The sequence below is a fragment of the Hyperoodon ampullatus genome (assembly GCF_949752795.1).
Source record: "Hyperoodon ampullatus genome assembly, chromosome: 7".
NCBI lineage: Eukaryota > Metazoa > Chordata > Mammalia > Artiodactyla > Ziphiidae > Hyperoodon > Hyperoodon ampullatus.
In genome coordinates, this window is record NC_136920.1 from 74,523,302 (window position 1) to 74,541,780 (window position 18,479).

The 18,479-nt window shown below is 50.8% G+C and overlaps 1 protein-coding gene across 3 annotated transcripts in view; it reads left to right on the forward strand.

The window, feature by feature from the left end:
* NAV2 (neuron navigator 2) overlaps positions 1-18,479 on the forward strand; it is a gene marked incomplete at its 5' end in the record, with an annotated part of 768,636 nt that overhangs the window by 736,336 nt on the left and 13,821 nt on the right. For all 3 annotated transcript variants that reach the window (XM_079709585.1, XM_079709583.1, XM_079709584.1), the window contains 6 exons: positions 6,939-7,092; positions 8,099-8,261; positions 9,003-9,103; positions 11,474-11,569; positions 13,249-13,417; positions 17,284-17,519. In XM_079709585.1, the coding sequence (XP_079565711.1) occupies positions 6,939-7,092; positions 8,099-8,261; positions 9,003-9,103; positions 11,474-11,569; positions 13,249-13,417; positions 17,284-17,519 (919 nt within the window). The remainder of the gene's footprint in view (positions 1-6,938; positions 7,093-8,098; positions 8,262-9,002; positions 9,104-11,473; positions 11,570-13,248; positions 13,418-17,283; positions 17,520-18,479) is intronic.

Genomic DNA, 18,479 nt, shown 5'->3' on the forward strand with positions numbered 1-18,479 from the left:
GTGCATAATTAGCTGGCTGATCTTGGGCAAACGACTTAACCTCTCTTTGTTTCCATTTCTTTTTTTTTTTTTTTTTTGCGGTATGCGGGCCTCTCACTGTTGGGGCCTCTCCCGTTGCGGAACACAGGCTCCGGCCGCGCAAGCCCAGCGGCCATGACTCACGGGCCAAGCCGCTCCGCGGCATGTGGGATCTTCCCGGACCGGGGCACGAACCCGTGTCCCCTGCATCGGCAGGCGGACGTTCAACCACTGCGCCATCAGGGAAGCCCTGTTTCCATTTCTTTGTCAAATTGGGATAATGGTTGTCTTCCTTATCCTATCCTAAGGATTGAACAAGATAAGTGGATGTGAAGAGCACAACAGCCAGTTGTGCTCTGACAGGGAGATGATGGTATAAGTGTTGGCAGTTTGGGCTGAAATTCTGGTTCACTTGGGTGACAGGGCTTAGAGAGATTATACTTTTCTTCTTTGATCAACATTTAGTGTTGACTCTTTCTCTGAGGTCAGCACTCAGAAATACGACGTTTAAAAAAACAGAGCGATTCAGTGATGATTCTCTATACCAAAGGGCTCTATATTTCGTCGAGTGATTCATCACCATGAACTCTCCCAGTCAATTGTAAATGAGTCAGTTTGTACAGAGCCCTTTGGGAGCACAGCTGGTTGAGTGAGACAGGCAATTGCTCCCTTGGCCTTGGCTTAGGTGCTGTTGCCCTTGGCAGAGAGGTACATAGAAGGGAAGAGTCATCTCCTCTTGCCCAGCCAACCTCCCGTGCTTTCCACCGAGCACCCATTGAGCATTGTTCCATCAGGGCGCGGGGAGACTGTCCTGTGCCCCATCTCAAAACATGAGGCTGAGAATCTAGAGGCAAGAAGAGGTCAGGAATGGCTTGGGACAGACAGGCGGGGACCCAGGTGTCTGCTCAGAACGTGGCACAGCTGACTCCCTGCAGCGGTGAAAAGGATTGCCCCTGCAATAGGACAATCAGAGCTAGGGCTGAGTTCCATCAGAACCCTTGGCATAACCAGGCGAGAAGTGAAAGAGGAACCAGAGCTCAAGTGGTCTGCAAAGGCAGTTTGCGCGAGATAAGACAGTGCCTGGGGGAAGAGGACCGCTGTGGCTGGGGTCAGAACAGCCAGCGAGCTAGGGTTGGACGGGGGGTGGGTGGGGTAGTGGTAGACACCTCAGTTTCTTCACTGGTGAAAATGGGATCTGCATCACTGGGTTCTCGTGAGGGCCGGGTCAGATCCCGTGCATGCAGGGCGACCTCCTTCCGATCTCCGGAGGTCAGGTCTGGTGCCATCCCCAGGTCCATTCAGCCAGCCCGCTCGCCCACAGAAGACAGTGGCCTGCACCAGCGTCCCCAAAGCCAGCTCACCAGATGGGTGCAGGGAACGCGGGTGAGAGAGTGGGCCAGGCCTTTGTAGCACGTCGCCTGCCCGGACTGCACACGAGACAGGCAGTGGAAGCAAGGAGACAGAGCGTAGAGCCCTGACTTTTTTATGAAGCATGGCCTTGCCAGGGTGCCTGCTTTACTTAGGTCAGCAACTCCTCTTCTCTCGGGGAGCACCTTGGTAAGAGGGAGGCCGTGCGGATGGGCACTTCCATTCTGGGCGAGGGTGAAACCCCGAGCAGGGGGGTGGAGAGGAGTGCTGAGCGCTGGAGTGCAGTGCCCGCCTGAGGCCCTGTGTGCTGGCGTGAGGGTTAGACCAGTGCTCAGGAGTGTGAGTCCCGTTTGACCTGAAGAGTGCCCAAGAGGTAAATACAGGACAAGCTGCCCGTGACTCACCTGCCATCATCCCAGAGCATCTCAATCCAGTTGTTTGTTTCCTGGCCAAGAGAAAAAGGAACTCCTCATCTGTTCTTTATGTGTTGGTATAAACTTCTCATATGCCAGCCTGTGTGAGCAGGACACTACCCAAGATGGTTCTGGAGAGACCAAAGAGAATATTAACCACCCCTGGGGATTAGGGACTACGGGGACGTGACACGGTAGAGCTGATTGCACTCCTGGCGTCTGCTCCGTGCCAGGTGCTGTTCTTGGCTCCGGTGACAACAGTGTACGAGACGATCAAGTCCCAACTCCGGTGTGGACCCTATATGTCAGGGGAGAGATGGGCCTTAAGCACATAAACCTGGATAAACTAGAAGAATCAGATAGTGCCAAGGGTTCATGCTGGGAACTGAAACAGTGTGTTGGGATACAGAGTACCTTGGCAGCAACTGCAGCCGGGGTAGTCCAGAAAGGCCCCTCTGAGGAGATGACGTTTCAGCCGAGATCTGTGTGCCAGGAAGAACCCCTGGTTAGTTCTCGTCGGTAACACTAGCTGCTGTGACAAACTGAGTCGCAAAGGTCAGCGCCTTTACCTGCGACTGTTGATCTCTGTTTCCTTCCAGACCCAACACAGATACCCCTCATCGGCAGGCGGCCTGCCGTGTGGTGATGCCGGCACCGAGGCTCCCTCTGTCCCGCGGGCCCGTGTCCTCTGCTGAGTGTCCAGCCAGCAGGCGGGGAGGGGAGAGAGTATGGAGGCCCTGCAGGCGTGTGTCGTGGACCAGGCCTCTTCCCACCGTCCACTGAGCAGGGCTTCAGACCTTGATGGGAAGACGTGACATGAGTGTGCCCGGGAGGGGAAGGAGGTGGGCCGTCGTAAACCCGTGGCCGACTCTGCCAGCCAGCAAGCAGGGCAGCCCTCCCGACAGAACCCAGAAGCAGGCCGGTGTGTCTGAGAAAGGGGGGGCTAGCCAGCCTGGCTGCTGCGTCGTGGGCATGTGAGAAAGTGGTGGGAAGGAAGGCCGGCCATGCAGAGGCGGGGCCCAGGACCTGTGAGGCTTTGAAGCCAAGGTGAATTTGCAGCTGATTTCCTGTGTGATAAGTAGGCCTTGGAGAGTTTTCAGCAGGAGCGTGAGATCATCTGAATTAGCTTCACAAAGGTGGGAGTCTCCGTTCAGGGGGTCAGGGACATAGTGGGGCAGGAGTGGAGGAGGGAGACCATGGAAGAGGCTGACGGCCACTCTCCCCACCAGCTGCTCTGGCCCGTTTCCTGGTCTTTGAACTGGCCACTCACACCCCCACCTCCCCGGGCCTTTTGCCCTTTCTGTGCCCTCTGCCTGGTGTACTCCTCCCCAGAGATTCACTTCCTCCGGCCCTCTGCTCAGTGTTACTACCCTATCAGTAAGGCCTGGCCGAGGCACCTTGCCTAAAACACCCCACCACCAGCCAGCACTCCCAGCAGCCCCCTTCCCGTTTTATTTTTCACCACTGCAAATATCGCCACCTGCCGTGGAGCTTTTCCTTGGTTATTTTTTCTTTGCCCCCGCCCCCGAGTCTACAGCTGAAGCTCCAGGGAGGTAGGTGGTCTGTTTCACGGGCATTCAGATGTTAGGTGGAATGAGGGATTGATGCTAATGATGAGTCCCGGATGGACTTAGGATATATTCCGGAAGGAAAGTTGAGGGCACGTGGTGATGTGGATTGTGAGGGAAGGAGAAGAGTCCTTGAATATTCCTAGACTTGCCACTTGAGGACTTGGGTGTGTGGCGGCGTTGTTTCTGGCATGAGTGAGAGACACACACGGGGCCAGGTAGGGAGCAGCGGCTCTGGTTTGACCGTGCGAAGTCTGAGATGCCCAGGAGACATCCCTGTGGAGATGCCAGCCAGCCTGGAGTTCCTGGAGGTGGAGGTTCAGGAGACGTGGCCTCAGTGGTGGTTTCGAAATCTGGGAAGCTGGAGGGATTCTCCAGGGGGTTGAATGGAGATGGCAAAGAGGCACAGGGGCAAGGACTGGGCTCTGGGGCTCTCTCGTATCTGAGGTTTAGGACGAGGAGGTAGAGCAGCCAGCGAGGTGGGTGGAAACCCAGAAGCAGAGAGAAGAAACTGTTTGGAGGCGAGAGTGGTCACTGGGCCAGAAGCTGCCGGACGGCCAAGCAGCGATGCATTCAGCCTATGGGGCTCCTGGAGCCTGTAGCAGGAGCACTCCCCCAAACCACTTTCCCCATAGGGACTGGGGGGGCAGGCGGGCCCACCCTTTGGCTCGGCAGCCCTTTCCTGACATTCCACAGCATCCATGCACGCTGGAGATGTTTGCTTTGGGTCTGGTTTTCCAAAGCGTGGGCAGAGAGCAAATGCTTCTTTCCAGCCTTGAAGGGTTTGTAAGAATGTGCAGATCTAGACGCGAGAGGGCGTTCAAAGAAGAAACCAAAGGCAGAGGAGTCGGGGCTCAGAAAAGTTCCTACCCCGTGGGCGGAAGGAATGGCCGTGTGGGAAGGCACTGTTTCCCGCACTAGGGTGTGTGAAGTTAGGTATGCCCCCAGCCCTGCCTCCTGGGCATGACGGCACGAATATGCTGGAATTAAGTGTTAGGGGCTGAGTAGGAAAAAATAACATCAGGTTGCTTCAGTAAGTGGTCCATAGAGGGGACCAGTGTGTGTTCATCCATGCCTACTGGATGCAGTTCAGGAGCTTGCGCCCTGGAGTTAAGCAGACCCATCAGACTTGTTTCTGATTCTCACATTTTTAGTGGGCATGTCAATTTCTTTCTGTCTCAGCCTCCCCATTTTTAAAATGGAGATAATTGTAGTGTCTCTTCCCGAAAGTTAGTAGTGTACGTAGTGCATTGAATCATACGCTGCAGATGCCTGACAGTGGTCTATGTATTCAGTAAACATTATGGGCCAATCAGTGTGATCAGATACTACAAATGAGGCAGAGTAGAACCCTGGTCCTACGGGAGCCAGGGGCCATGCAGGGAGTGATTATCAGCGACTCGGCAGGACCAGGGGAGAAGGCTCTGTCCTGGGCAGTAGGCACAGGGGGACTAACTCTTAACTGGGGCTTGTTTTCAACATCACCTCTGTTGTAGGACACCCCTCCTGTGCAGCCTCGCTGGGCTGTGCTTCTGAGAACTGGCCGATCTGTGGGGAACACGGGAGGGCCTTGGACTCCTGGCAGACTTTCTTCCTTTTAGTTTGCTTCCCTTTGTAAAGTCATTGTTTGGCCAAGCTTCACAAAGTAACCCATGTGATAAATTCCACGAAGTGGGTGCGGAGGAGATGTTGTCTCTCTTGCTGAGAAAGCTTTCTGGGGGAAAAGCACAGGCCACCTGAAGGAGACTGGAGCAAAGCGCCTTGCCGTGTGACAGACAGACAGACAGACAGGGTGGACTAAAGCTGATTGTTCTCTGCAGTGAACTGGAATTTTCGAGATCTATGCAGGACATGGTTTGGCTAAGACCAGAATGTCACAGTGGAATTTTGTTCAGACTTTACACTCCATTTAAACCCAGAAACCATAGTCCTTTCCCAAGAAAGAACCAGTTTTTGCAAGCTCCCCTCGAAAACCTCCCAAACCAAAGAAAGTATGACTGTATAGTTAAACCCTACAAACCACAGGCTATCCAAAGCACAGAGAGCTGGGGGGTTGGCCGGGACAGAGGATGATCTGATTTCTAAAGACATTACTGTCTCTGTAGCCCTTTTAGTCCCAAATCTGTTGGCCTTAGTTTCCCATAGGTATGAAATGGGAATAATTACAAGATTTTTCAAGGGTCTGTTGGAGGTTTCAGATTATGAAGTGGAGAAGTTTTCTTGGATACTGACAACTTTTTAAAATAGGAGATGATTTTGTATCTCTCAAAACAGTTCAGGGTGCAGGTCAAGAAAATAGCCACAACAAGATTTGGCTGTTCAGGCGTTAAATTTTTCTTCTAGTCCTTTCTGCCCCTGAAATACATCTCTTTTAACAATTATCATGGTTCTCCTTTGGCAATTAACATTTCCACTCCCTCTCCCAGTTTCACAGGTCAGGTTTGGTTTGGCCTCAAATCCAGTACTTGGGTCCTGGAGAGAGGGCTCGAGTGATTATTTCTGCAGAGACCACGTGCTCACCATGTCGTTCAGAGATAATCAGCTTCAGCTTTGTAACTTCATGAACTTGGGCTTTTTTTCCTTTCTTTTTTCTGTTTTAGTTCCAAGAAATGTCAAAGCTTTCTCTTCTGGATCACCCCACACCTCAGCTCCTATAATCTTTGAAATCAACCGAACTTTTTTTTTTTTTTTAATAGCAGCTATCTTTCCTAACATTGCAATTCATCATGACTTTTATGATCTTCCAGTTTGTGCTGACTTGCCAGTATCTGAAGGGCAAACCTAAGTAATCGAATAAGGAACCCAGCCTGGAAGGTCCACCTCTTAAAACAGAGGGACTCTCAGGGTCCCACAGTCTCCTGATCTGGTGTCCAGCTGCGGAAGGAGGACAGCTCACCACACTATTGCATGTTTTCAGATAAAATTTTGGCTTTCATGTCGCATCACTCTCTGCTAACTACCTGAGATGTTTCTCTTCCTTGCCATGTGCTTATTAAGCAGTATGGGGGGTGGGGGAATGAAAGAATGTTTCTCTCTCTAGACACCTTTAGGGGAGTGGGCTTTAGAATGTGACCAGAAACAGACTAGCATCTTCCACCCGTATCTTTTGGTTTCTTCCCCTTTTTGGCAAATAAAAATCACCCTCAGCTGTCTGACCCTGTCTGCCTTTACAACAGACAGTTGACCTCATTTCTCTGAGTGGGTTTAGCTATCAAGAGCCATGTTGTATCTTTATAGGGGCCCAGCTGTGTACACATCACGGAGGGTTTCAAACCCCCAAGGTTACCATTCCCTTTTGCTGGCTCCTGTTTATCCCTAGATCACTGGAATTTGGCTGAAAGGCATACCGGAGCCATCCAGATTGCCGGAGCTCTGCAAAGAAACAGTGTAGAGAAGTAATAAAGTCTGTGAATTTCAGGTGCTTTTGATATTGTCACTTCCGGGAAGCACCGGGCAGCTGGTTATACGGAGTTACTCTTTAGCAAACCTGATGATGAAGTGGTGGTCAGTGGAGGGCTAAAAGGAGCTGAACTCAGAGCCGCCTTGGTCAGTAGCACTCGTCTTTCCCTAGCATCTCGGAGTGCATGGATAGTGAAGCCGAGACGGTCATGCAGCTCCGAAATGAGCTGAGAGACAAGGAGATGAAGCTGACTGACATCCGCCTGGAAGCCCTCAGCTCTGCACACCAGCTGGACCAGCTGCGGGAGGCCATGAACAGGATGCAGGTGAGATCCAGGAGTGTGGCTGAGCCCCAGGCTGCCCGGGGAGGAGCTGCTCCTGCCACGCTCCCTCTGCTGGGATAGCTTTCTGCACATCTAGATTGGAAGCTTCCCTCAAGGCTCAGCCTGATGCTTCTTCCTCTGCCAAGCCTTTCCAAGTCCTGCAGCTGGAAGAATTAGTGTAGTGCCGTCATCTGAATCCCTATAGATTTGTTCCTAAGGCCCCTCTCGCCTTTTGACACGGATTGAAGGCATTTGAGTCTCTGAGCTGTTCTGTTTTGCATCCTTTTCTCTGGATGTAGGACCAGTGCTTATTAACACATAGTAGGTTCTTTATAAGTATTCATGGAATGAAAGACCACTCTGGATTCTATTAAATCGGCTTTCACTGGAGAGCAGCGTTTCCCAGAGGAGTTTCCGTGAAACGCTCATTCCATAAGAAACTCTGTGAAAAGAAGGCTCTTTGATCAAAAATGTTTGGGAAATGTTGCACACTATGTGCCCCTCTCAGATTCACATTGCATACTGACTTATTAAAGGCTCTGAGAAGTCCTGCAGTAAAGGTCTGGGTTGAGAAGCCCAGAGTTTTCAAACTTCTTAGATAAGACTTTTTCCACTTACTACCCAGATTCTGGGAAACATTTCTGAGGTCTTGTCAAAGGCCAGCTCTCGGACCCTCCTGTGCCAGAGAGGTCTTGTGGGGGGACTTCCCTGGTGGTCCAGTGGTTAAGACTTCACCTTCCAATGCAGGCAGTGCGGGTTCGATCCCTGGTCGGGGGCGCTAAGATCCCACATGCCTCAGAGCCAAAAAAAAAACCCAAAAGAAAGAGGTCTTGTGTATGCAGCAAAGGCAGTGACCACTGTTGAATCTCTCTGATGGTCTAACTTATTCTGCCTCCATGGCTGGGATATGCACTTGATCCCTGCAGGCAACTTTCAGTTCCCTCCTCCAGGAAAGGCTTGTTCGCATTGTAGCTGCCTAGTAAGTGAACTTCTCCCTTACCCTTCGCAGAGTGAAATAGAGAAGCTGAAAGCTGAGAACGACCGGCTGAAGTCGGAGTCTCAAGGCAGTGGCTGCAACCGGGCGCCCTCCCAGGCGTCCCTCTCCACCTCCCCAAGGCAGTCCATGGGGCTCTCCCAGCACAGCCTGAACCTCGCTGAGTCCAGCAGCCTGGGTGAGTGGCGTCACAGGGCCTGCAGCTGGCACTCTGGTCTCGAAGCAAGAGCCCCAAGATGAGCAGATGAGCAGATCCCATGGAGAGGCAGCAGGCGTGTGTGTGCTTCGGGTGTACGTGCGTGTGGGTGTGCGTCTGCTACCGACATGAGCCCAGCCATTAGACCGCTGTCATGCTTTGCTCCAGCGCCCCAACTTCTCCAAGCCATGAGCCTGGATCCTCTCGCCTACCGTGCTGAGTTCTGTTTGGTCCATTTTAAGAGGCTGACCCGCAAGCTGTATGCTGCATACCACCCACCCCCTGCCCCACCTGCCCTTGGTAGCCAATTGGGACGCTGGCTTGGTTTATGACCTTCCTGCCTTGGGGCTGGATTCAGGCTGGCTCGATAAGTAGCGAATGTGATCTAGGCAGATCACACAGATCTGTGTGTAAGCATTTCGAGGCTGATGCTTTGATTGATTATCCGTGGCGCTGCTCCTGCTGTCGTTTTGGTTGAGTCTCCCTCGCACTTCCATTTGGCAAAGGTACATCGTCAGCCCGCTGGCTCCTTGGTTGGTCCACTGTCGGTTTCTGTGGTTGCGTTCTGCATTCTGCCCTCTCCCCCCGCCAACCCCCATCCCACTTCCCCTGCACCACGACACCTGGTTTGTCCCGCTGCTGTGCCGACAAGCAGCGGGGGTGTCAGGAAGCCGGCTTTGCTGTCCCCATGTGCCTAAGGCTGTTGATGTTTTCCATTCGCAGACATGTTGCTGGATGACACTGGTGAATGCCCGGCTCGGAAGGAAGGAGGCAGGCATGTTAAGATAGTTGTCAGCTTTCAGGAGGAAATGAAGTGGAAGGAGGTTAGTTGGATCCCTTACCCCGCTTGGCCTGTCCCTTCCCCAGGTAGAACTACCTAGCATAGTGATTCCATCATCACGCCCCATCCCCTCCTGAGCCTGAGGTGATCTGGAAATAGTTCTAACGCTTTCCCTAACTAACCCTACTCCCCAGCAGCATTTTGACACCGTGAAAGTGAGCCAACGGCCCCTCCCTGTCTCTCGTGTTTGAAAAGCGTGTAAAGAGTTCTAAAAATGGTCTACACTGCACCACTTTCAAGTATCTAACTAAACACTAACATCAGTCAGAAATGGCTTTTTTGAATTTAGTATATTCCCAAGGCACTTCAAAGGCAGCTAAGCACATTTAGCACAGAAGGTTCAGAAGTAAGCCACCCAAATTCATCCGACCAAGAGCACCTGTTTTAATCCAGTCGTCAGAGGCTGCTGACCAAGTAGAAACTGGGAGGTAGAGGTGGTCAAGCCCAGGAGCACGCAGGTGGCTAGCAGTGAAGATGGTGGGGCACCCTGACTCACCGAGGCTGGGGAATCTGAGTTTTCTGAGTAGTTTCTGTTCTCTTCCGGCGTCTAGAGGTCATATGCCCATACGTCAGAGACTGAGGGCAAGGGTTGACAGTCAAAGTTGATTTTTAGTTGTCAATTAAATCTAAAGGATGCTGACGGGGCTTCCCTGGTGGCGCAGTGGTTGGGGGTCCGCCTGCCGATGCAGGGGACACGGGTTCGTGCCCCGGTCCGGGAGGATCCCACGTGCCGCGGAGCGGCTGGGCCCATGGGCCATGGCCGCTGGGCCTGCGCGTCTGGAGCCTGTGCTCCGCAGCGGGAGAGGCCATAGCGGTGGGAGGCCCGCGTACCACAAAAAAAAAATAAAATAAAATAAAGGATGCTGAGAATGACCATCTCTCAGATAAGTGGGAAAAGACTTCCTGAGCCCCTCATGTAAGTCCCTTGAGGTTTTTTTGTATGCTTGTTAGTTCTGAGTATTTTAGCCAACACGCTATCATAGGCTCTGAAAGCTTGGGCGCCTGCAGTGCCCATCAAAACAAAGCGTCTGCAGCCAGACTTCTCTGCCAGGGGATTCTACTTTGTGGCTGGCTGTCTAGTCTCACTGACGAGGGTAGCCCCAGGATTTTGAGCTGCCAGGGGTCTGAGCGTGATCTAGTTGAGAAAGATCCAAAAAATAGTTCCATTTTCAGAGCTTAGCTGGTAGAGTGATAGACTGTCAAGGGGGAAGTCCATTCTTGTAACATTCTGTTAATAAACGCAAGTGGTATCTGTGAAGGCATTTTATTCTAATGATCATCAACACAAACAGATAGATCTTACACTTTACGGAAGTCCGTCACTTTCCAAACTTATCTTGTTCTGGATCACCACAGCATCCAGATGAGGTTGGCTGCCCAGATTTTATCATCTCCATTTTACAGTTGAGAAGCCCAGGACCCAGGCATCACTTACCTAAGGCTGTAAGGCAAGTGACGGGGCCAGATCATCTCACTTCAAGACTTGCTCTTTTCTCTGCTGATTTTGCTTAACCGCCAACCACACCCCCTCCTCTCCCCACCTCCCTCCACTCTCTTAATTCTATATTCTTATCAGCATGTCAGATATTTTAAAACCAAACAAAATGGAATGTTCTATTAGTTTCCTTTAATCAGTGTGATCAGTTAGCCCCCACTATGCAGAGCCCTGTGGGCAGAGAGGCAAAAAAAGGAGAACAGAGATTATTTTTTGTGAATTTCCTGGAGTTTTACTAGTTTTCTGAATTGGACATGTTTTAACTTTTAATTAGAAGAAAAGAAATCAGTACTATTAAAAAACAGAAAAGAAGAAAAGAAAAAATAAAAACATCCTGAAGGAATTTAAGATCAAGCAAGGAGGCAAACTTGATAGACAAATAAGACAAATACCTAAAAATAAAAAGTGCAGAATATATCATCATATAAGTTGTGTACAGAACTGTTGAAGCAGTGTGAGCTCTGAGCCTGGTGGGTTGATCTTTGAAGGCTTCCTGGAAGAGGTGAGTTGGTAAGCAAGGTTTGGAAAGGGAGAGATGGCAGAAAGGAGAGGGGAGAGCATTCCCTGCAAAGGATGTGTGATCTACACACCATATGAGGTGCACAGTCGGTAGAAGGTTCTAGATTCCAGAGAGGAGATCCTCTCTTCCTAACCCACGGGTTGCTGTTTTAGCAATAGGGGAGGAAAGTGTTTAAGACCATTACATTCAGTCCAAGTTACATCTGGTGTTAAAACAAATAGGACTTTTATTCCCCTCTCAAACCATTGGCGGAGTTCTAAGACAATCTGAGTTTTCTGCTAACCTGAGTCAGAAAGGAGCCACCTGTTTTTCACCTGCGGACATTTCCTTGCCCTTAGGATTCCAGACCACACCTCTTTCTCATCGGCTGCATTGGAGTTAGTGGCAAGACGAAGTGGGACGTGCTCGACGGGGTAGTTAGACGGCTGTTCAAAGTGAGTGCTTCGTGAAGACAGCTACGGCAGTGTGCCCGAGCGGGGGCCTGGGCCTCGGGAGGGAAAGGGCGGTTTGTGGCCCGAACCTGGTCATTCATCAGGCCTGTCCCCTCTCCCACATCCTTATGTTGCTGGGACTTGTCCCCTGGCCCTCAAGGGAACAGAAGGAGGATGGTAAGTATGGGCTGGTAACAGGACCAACTATTCTCATCTGCCCTTGACAGTGGTTGGCCAGCCAGGGAGAGGCATTTCCCTGGTCTCGAGCGATTATATGAGCCTCTCACAGTGAACTGCTAATGTCTACATTCTCTTCACCTTAGAATTGTGTCCTGTTGAGTATGTTTTGCAGCATGTGTTCTGGGGAAACGACATCATGTTTCCACCCCTCATTTTGGTAGGGGGATTTGATCCAACTTACCCTGCGTCCCATGCCAACACTTCAGACTCTGTGATTTGTGCTGTGCGTGACATTGACTTCTGATCCATGGCTGGTGTCAAGGCTGTTGGCACAGTTATTTTTCTCTTCATTCTAATCACATCACTGGAGTGGGTGTTTGCCACAGGAGAAATTACTAATGAGCATCTAGGTGAACCCTGACGTACTGGGTGATTTGAAAGAAGCTTTTGGTACATTTTTTTTCTATTGACCTGAAGTAGGTCAATAACCAGAAGTGTTCTTTAATCACATCCTCTGAGTATTAATAATAGCCCACATTTTTTGTGCCAGAGACCACATTGGTCTAGTTGAGTTCATCTGATATCAAAACCTGACTTTTAACTAGTATACTCTAGTCTCCTGGCATCTAGACTCAGGTGGCTTCACAGAGAGAAAATTCTGTTCTTTGACCCAAGCTCACTTCCCATCTTGACAGGCCAGTCTGTAGAAATGAGACGGGGTGAGAGACAGGAATGGCTTAGAGCAGACCAAGCCTGCCGCCCCAGCCGAAACCTTATTTCTGCTGATGGGCAGTTGGGACATCCCTGGATTAGAAAGACCACAGTTGGGGCTGAAAAGAGCCTGTGAGGCATCACACGTGAGGAAGTGAGACCATTAAAGGTAGAGACTTGTTATCAGGATTCCACCTCAGTCGTGTGGCTACCACAGAGCCCATGGACTTCGTTCCAAGTTCACTGACCTAAAACCTTCTGGTCACTCATCTGAGATGGAACACTTTCCAAATTAAACACACGTTTGTTTGTTTAAAACTCTATGCTGCTTTTTTCTAGCAGCCCGGGGTTTTGTTCCCTTTGTCATTATATGGCCTTTGACTTGAACCAAAAGAAAGGGCTGGTGGAGAGATTTCTTGTCCGAATTACTTTTCCATGCATTTTCCAGCACCATTCACAGGTCCCAATGTCTTTAAGACTTCAGCTGAACTTATAGGAAAAGCAGCTTAACTTTTCAATGCTTGGTTCATCCAGACTAAATGTTCACCATCTTGTTAGGGTTTCCCACCCTCCCATCACTAACTGAATAAATCTGTACCTTAAGGGGCCTGTGATATGAGGGCTTCCTCCCCAGAGAAAGTCAGCTCTTCTGCCTCTCATTCCACAGCTCGATTTCAACTCAGGCATCAGCTGGGAAGGAGGAGAAGATCGTAAATCACCCAGTGAAGACGTGAGTCTTGGGCAGATTTTTCACCACATCTTTGATGGGGTCTTTATTTTATTTTTTCCAGGAGTACATCATTCACGTCGACCCCGTGAGTCAGCTGGGGCTGAACTCTGATAGTGTCCTCGGCTACAGCATTGGGGACATCAAGCGCAGCAACACCTCCGAGACCCCTGAGCTTCTTCCCTGTGGCTACCTGGTTGGAGAGAACACAACCATCTCTGTGGCCGTCAAAGGTAATCCAGCCCATTGCAGGGGTGGGAGCTTCCAGAATGGTAGGTTTTGTTCTGTGACTTGGCACGGGAACCTGTGGCCATGATTTTGTTTGTGCGTGTATATGTGGGTTGTATTTTTTCCCCCTCCACCAGAGTTACTCTTACCTAAGCAAGTTGAACAGTCTTCAGCTTTTTCAGCGACCGTGGGAAACAAATAATTTTAGTTTATTGCTGAAATTACATAACAAAAGGTGCCATTAGCCTTATGACTCTGAGATAAGGGAATCTTAATAACCCTGTTGAAACGGGGCTCCACTGATACCAGTGAGTTTACTCTTGCCTGTGAGCCTTGGATGCAGTCCCATTCTACAGATGGGAAACCACGATGCTCTGTGGGCCAGAGAGGAGTTGCTCAGAGCACCCTGCGGAAGCAATGAAGCTCCTGCCCACGCACGATGCTGTTCGAGCTCCCAACTGCCTCATCACGTAGAGAGGCTACGCCCGAGGCTAAAGTTCTGTGGAACTTTAGACTCACAAAGTATTTTTCGGGGAACAAAAAAGTTTCATGGCCAAATAAGTCCAGCATCGTTATTCCCATACAGGTTCTCTAAAGCCTCTGTCCTTTAATGTCCTGACTCTTGCCATTAAAAAAGCTGTGTGGGGCTTCCCTGGTGGCGCAGTGGTTGAGAGTCCGCCTGCCGATGCAGGGGACACGGGTTCGTGCCCCGGTCCGGGAAGATCCCACATGCCACAGAGCGACTGGGCCCGTGAGCCATGGCTGCTGAGTCTGTGCGTCCGGACCCTATGCTCCACAACGGGAGAGGCCACAGCAGTGAGAGGCCCGCGTACCACACACACACACAAAAAAACTGTGTGATCCAGTCTGACACAAATGCATTTGACTGCGAAACCCCTTTTTCCTATATTTTATGAACCACTTAAAGAAGAGATTGCTAAACACTGTCCTAAGCTCAGCCTTCATGGTATCTTATTTCTTCCCTGTAAGGCATTAACCTTGACTGTAGTTTTGGGGTTGTTTGATGCAAGCTTTGTTTCCTAACTGGGAGGTTTTCTAAGAGCACCCCAACATTCCTCATCAGCAGGAATGAAGGTCTTGCTCCCCTGGTGACCAGTAACATGTTCCTGTTTGGGTCTCACACATAGCCTTATCTTGTCGGCATTCCATAATTGTGGCCTTGGGCTGCAAGTGGCAGAAACCTACTCAAAACTAGCCTTAGCCGGAAGGAAACATACAGACTCAGGTACCTGGAAGATCCAGGTATAGGCTTCAGATGCAGCTGGATCCAGGTGCTCCAGCAATGCCATCAGGATCAGGCCTACCTCGGCTTTGCTTATTTTTTGAGCTTTCTGCACATAGCCGGTGAATGGCACAGATTTATCCTTCTAGCTTAGGAACCTAGAAGAAAGAGAATGTCTTTCTGGACAAGTGTGACAGGAAATTCTTAAGGGTGATTCTGGCCCACTATGGGTCAAATGCTTATCACCAAATCAGTCGTTGCGACCGGGGAGAGGTTTTGGCCCAGCCTGGTCACAAGCCCACCCCTTTGGTGGGTGAAGGTGCTGGGTCAGCCCTTCTTGGACCAGCTGGAATGAACTACTTGCAAGAAAGAAGAGTCCCGGGCTTCCCTGGTGGCGCAGTGGTTGAGAGTCCGCCTGCCGATGCAGGGGGTGCGGGTTCGTGCCCTGGTCCGGGAGGATCCCACATGCCATGGAGCGGCTGGGCCCGTGAGCCGTGGCCGCTGAGCCTGTGCGTCAGGAGCCTGTGCTCCGCAACGGGAGAGGCCACAACAGTGAGAGGCCCGCGTACCGCAAAAAAAAAAAAAAAGAAAGAAAGAAAGAAGAGTCCCACTACAAGGGGAAGGAGGGAGGGCTGCCAGGCACACTTTAACAACAACTGTCCACTCCAAGAACCCTTTAGGGAAAGCCTGATACACCATGACTTTAAACTGCGTTTCAGCCACGCTGGCGAGCAGGTGAGCACTGCAAGCCCTGAAGGGTAAAAGGAGTGACCCGTTGCTGAGACCAGACCAAACCTCTGTAGAAACAGCGACAGGATTATCTGCTTCCCGAACAGGCCACCTCACCACGGAGCCTAAGCTGTTGCTGCTCTCAGCACATCAAGTTGTTTTAGCATCTCTAGAGATCAGCTCGGGTGTACTTTTTTTTTTTTTTTTTTTTTTTGCGGTACGCGGGCCTCTCACTGTTGTGGCCTCTCCCGTTGTGGAGCACAGGCTCCGGATGCGCAGGCTCAGCGGCCATGGCTCACGGGCCCAGCCGCTCCGCGGCATGTGGGATCTTCCCAGACCAGGGCACGAACCCGTGTCCCTTGCATCGGCAGGCGGATTCTCAACCACTGCGCCACCAGGGAAGCCCAGCTCGGGTGTACTTTTAAGCGATACCTGACTCTTCTGTTTTCCTGTGGTGCTTGACACTTATGCCTTCAAGGCACTGAAAACCACTCAAGGATTTGAGCTAAAAGAGATCCGTGAGCTGCAGATGATTCACTTCAGTGGTACCGGGGGCAGGGGCTGTGGCTTTGTGTGCTCTGAAGTGAGTTCATCTGAAAAGTAGTCACTGCCAGGGGGTTTTTAACAAGAGACTGAGACAGCAACGTAGATGCAAAGAGAGGGGTTTCAGTGTGTTTTAATCACTGCCCCGTGTTTGTTATTAAGTTTAGACAGGAGACCCTATCCTCCATATTTTGCACCAAACTTTGAGCCCATGTAGGCTCTATTGAGACCAGTTCTAGGAAAGTCTTAGGCCCGTACCCAGAAGATCTCATTTGGGATCCTTCATCAGGATGATTCTAGAACAGTCACTGTGCTATCTTTGGTTGGGGAAGATTGGAAACAAATGTATAGATGCGTTAGGGGGGTCTGTTTGCAGTGAATTAATTATGTGGATGGAAGATGCTACTATAAAACAGAATAAGTGCTTTTCAGTTTATTTTTTCCTACATAGAGTGGTTTCTTGAGGTGCTTTTTTAATAGAATTGCCTTAGGTTCTGGATAAGTAACCTTGGCTGGATCCTCTCTTGGGAATGATATGAAGAAAACAGTTCTTGTAAAGCCAACAGCCCTGAGTAATGAAGTTGTCCCAGGCGGGGAGGGGGAAAGATGTTTCCTCTTGTTGTTGGAGAGGCTTAGCCTAGGTCTGCCAGTATTCACATCCCCAAATCAAATGGTCCCACCTTGCGTTTTTCCTCATTTTAACTATAAAGTGTTGATACCTTCATGGTGTATCTGAGTGTGGAAAGCAGCGGCACCTGGCGTGCAGGAAAAAACAGGGTGAAAGCCTTCCCTGGTGGTGCAGTGGTTGAGAGTCCGCCTGCCGATGCAGGGGACACAGGTTCGTGCCCCGGTCCAGGAAGATCCCACATGCCGCGGAGTGGCTAGGCCCCTGAGCCGTGGCCGCTGAGCCTGCGCATCCGGACCCTGTGCTCCGCAACGGGAGAGGCCACAACAGTGAGAGGCCTGTGTACCGCAAAAAAAAAAAAAAAAAAAAAAAAAACAGGGTGAAGAGGCAGCCCCAGGGTCTGGGTGGACACGGGGGATTCACGTTTGGTTTGAGCCAACACCACCGGTAATGGTAAATTCAGAAAGACAAGTAGGGCTCAAAGTCTCATGAATTCTGCAGAGGATGGATGAGGACTGAGGGGCCACATGTTAAAGGTGAATCTGTGTGGGGGGCAGTCAGCCAAGCCAGGAGCCGGAGCACATCGTGCTGGTGAAGGGAGCCTGTGGTGTCCCTGGGTGGGCGGGGCTGCCCAGGAAAGGGATAGCCTTGCGTTTTGGCAGTTCCAGGTGGGCAGGCACAGAGAGCCACCCTCTCTGCAGGGCTGCGAACACTTCCTCTCTCAAACACAGGGCTCGCGGAAAACAGCCTGGACTCGCTGGTGTTCGAGTCCCTGATCCCCAAGCCCATCCTGCAGCGCTATGTCTCCCTGCTGGTGGAGCACCGGCGGATCATCCTCTCTGGGCCCAGCGGCACTGGGAAGACCTACCTGGCCAACCGGCTGTCAGAGTACCTGGTGCTCCGGGAGGGACGGGAGCTGACAGATGGGGTCATTGCCACCTTCAATGTGGACCACAAGTCCAGCAAGGTGAGGAGGTCGTTCAGAGGCTGCTGCTTAGCCCTTTGAGAACTAGTGATGCCACCACCCCCGTGATGGCAAAGCAGCATTTCCTACAATGCTCACCTTTGATGGTTATAAAAGCCTGGGGAAAGAGGTCAGAATGGAACTAGCAGAAAGGAAGACTTAGATCCAAAACTTCCCAGCAAGAAGTTCCATGTGTAAGTCAATGTAGTTCATTTCTTACTTCCCCGCTGTGAGTTGGGCACGATGCTCAGTGCTGGTAGTTCTTTAAGGTCAACCCAGATGCTTCCACTTCAGTTTACCAAAAATTCATCACGTGCCTACTAGGTTCTCTTGTTTTTCCAGAACAAAACCTTCTTTTGTGGAACAACAATAATAAGAACAACAACAGCTTGCATTTGCAGACTGCTTACCCTGGGAGCAGCAAACTGAACGCCCCACAGCAGGACCTTTAAGGAAGTAGTTGTCACAATCCCATTTTATAGATGAGGAAACTGAGGCTCGAGGCAGATGACCATGTACCTAAAGCCACTCAGATAGTACTGAGCAGTAGACTGGAGCTCAAGTCAGTGTCTTAGACCCCAAAGCCAGCAAATAGGCTTGATCCTGCCTCACAGGGAGCAGTGGAAACGTTCGGACAGCCTGACCTAGTCCCAGCCTAGGGTTAGGAGGTGTTTTCTCAAACTTGTTCATTATCCATGCAGTGGTTGTTGATGGTTGATTCACTCTGACTGGCCAAAGGGGCCGGGAAGTCAAAGGTGAATTGGAAGTGATTCTTTCACCTTAAGAATCACCTGGCATCCTTGAAGATGCAGCTCCCCGACCTCATTCCTAGATGATCTGTTTCAGGAGATTGTGTGGGGCTGGGAATTTGCACCACAAGTTCTCCAGGTGACGTGGACACAGGGGCAGGACTACGGGAAGTGGTCAGAGCCCCTGTACCAAGATCCTCTGTGAATAAGCTCA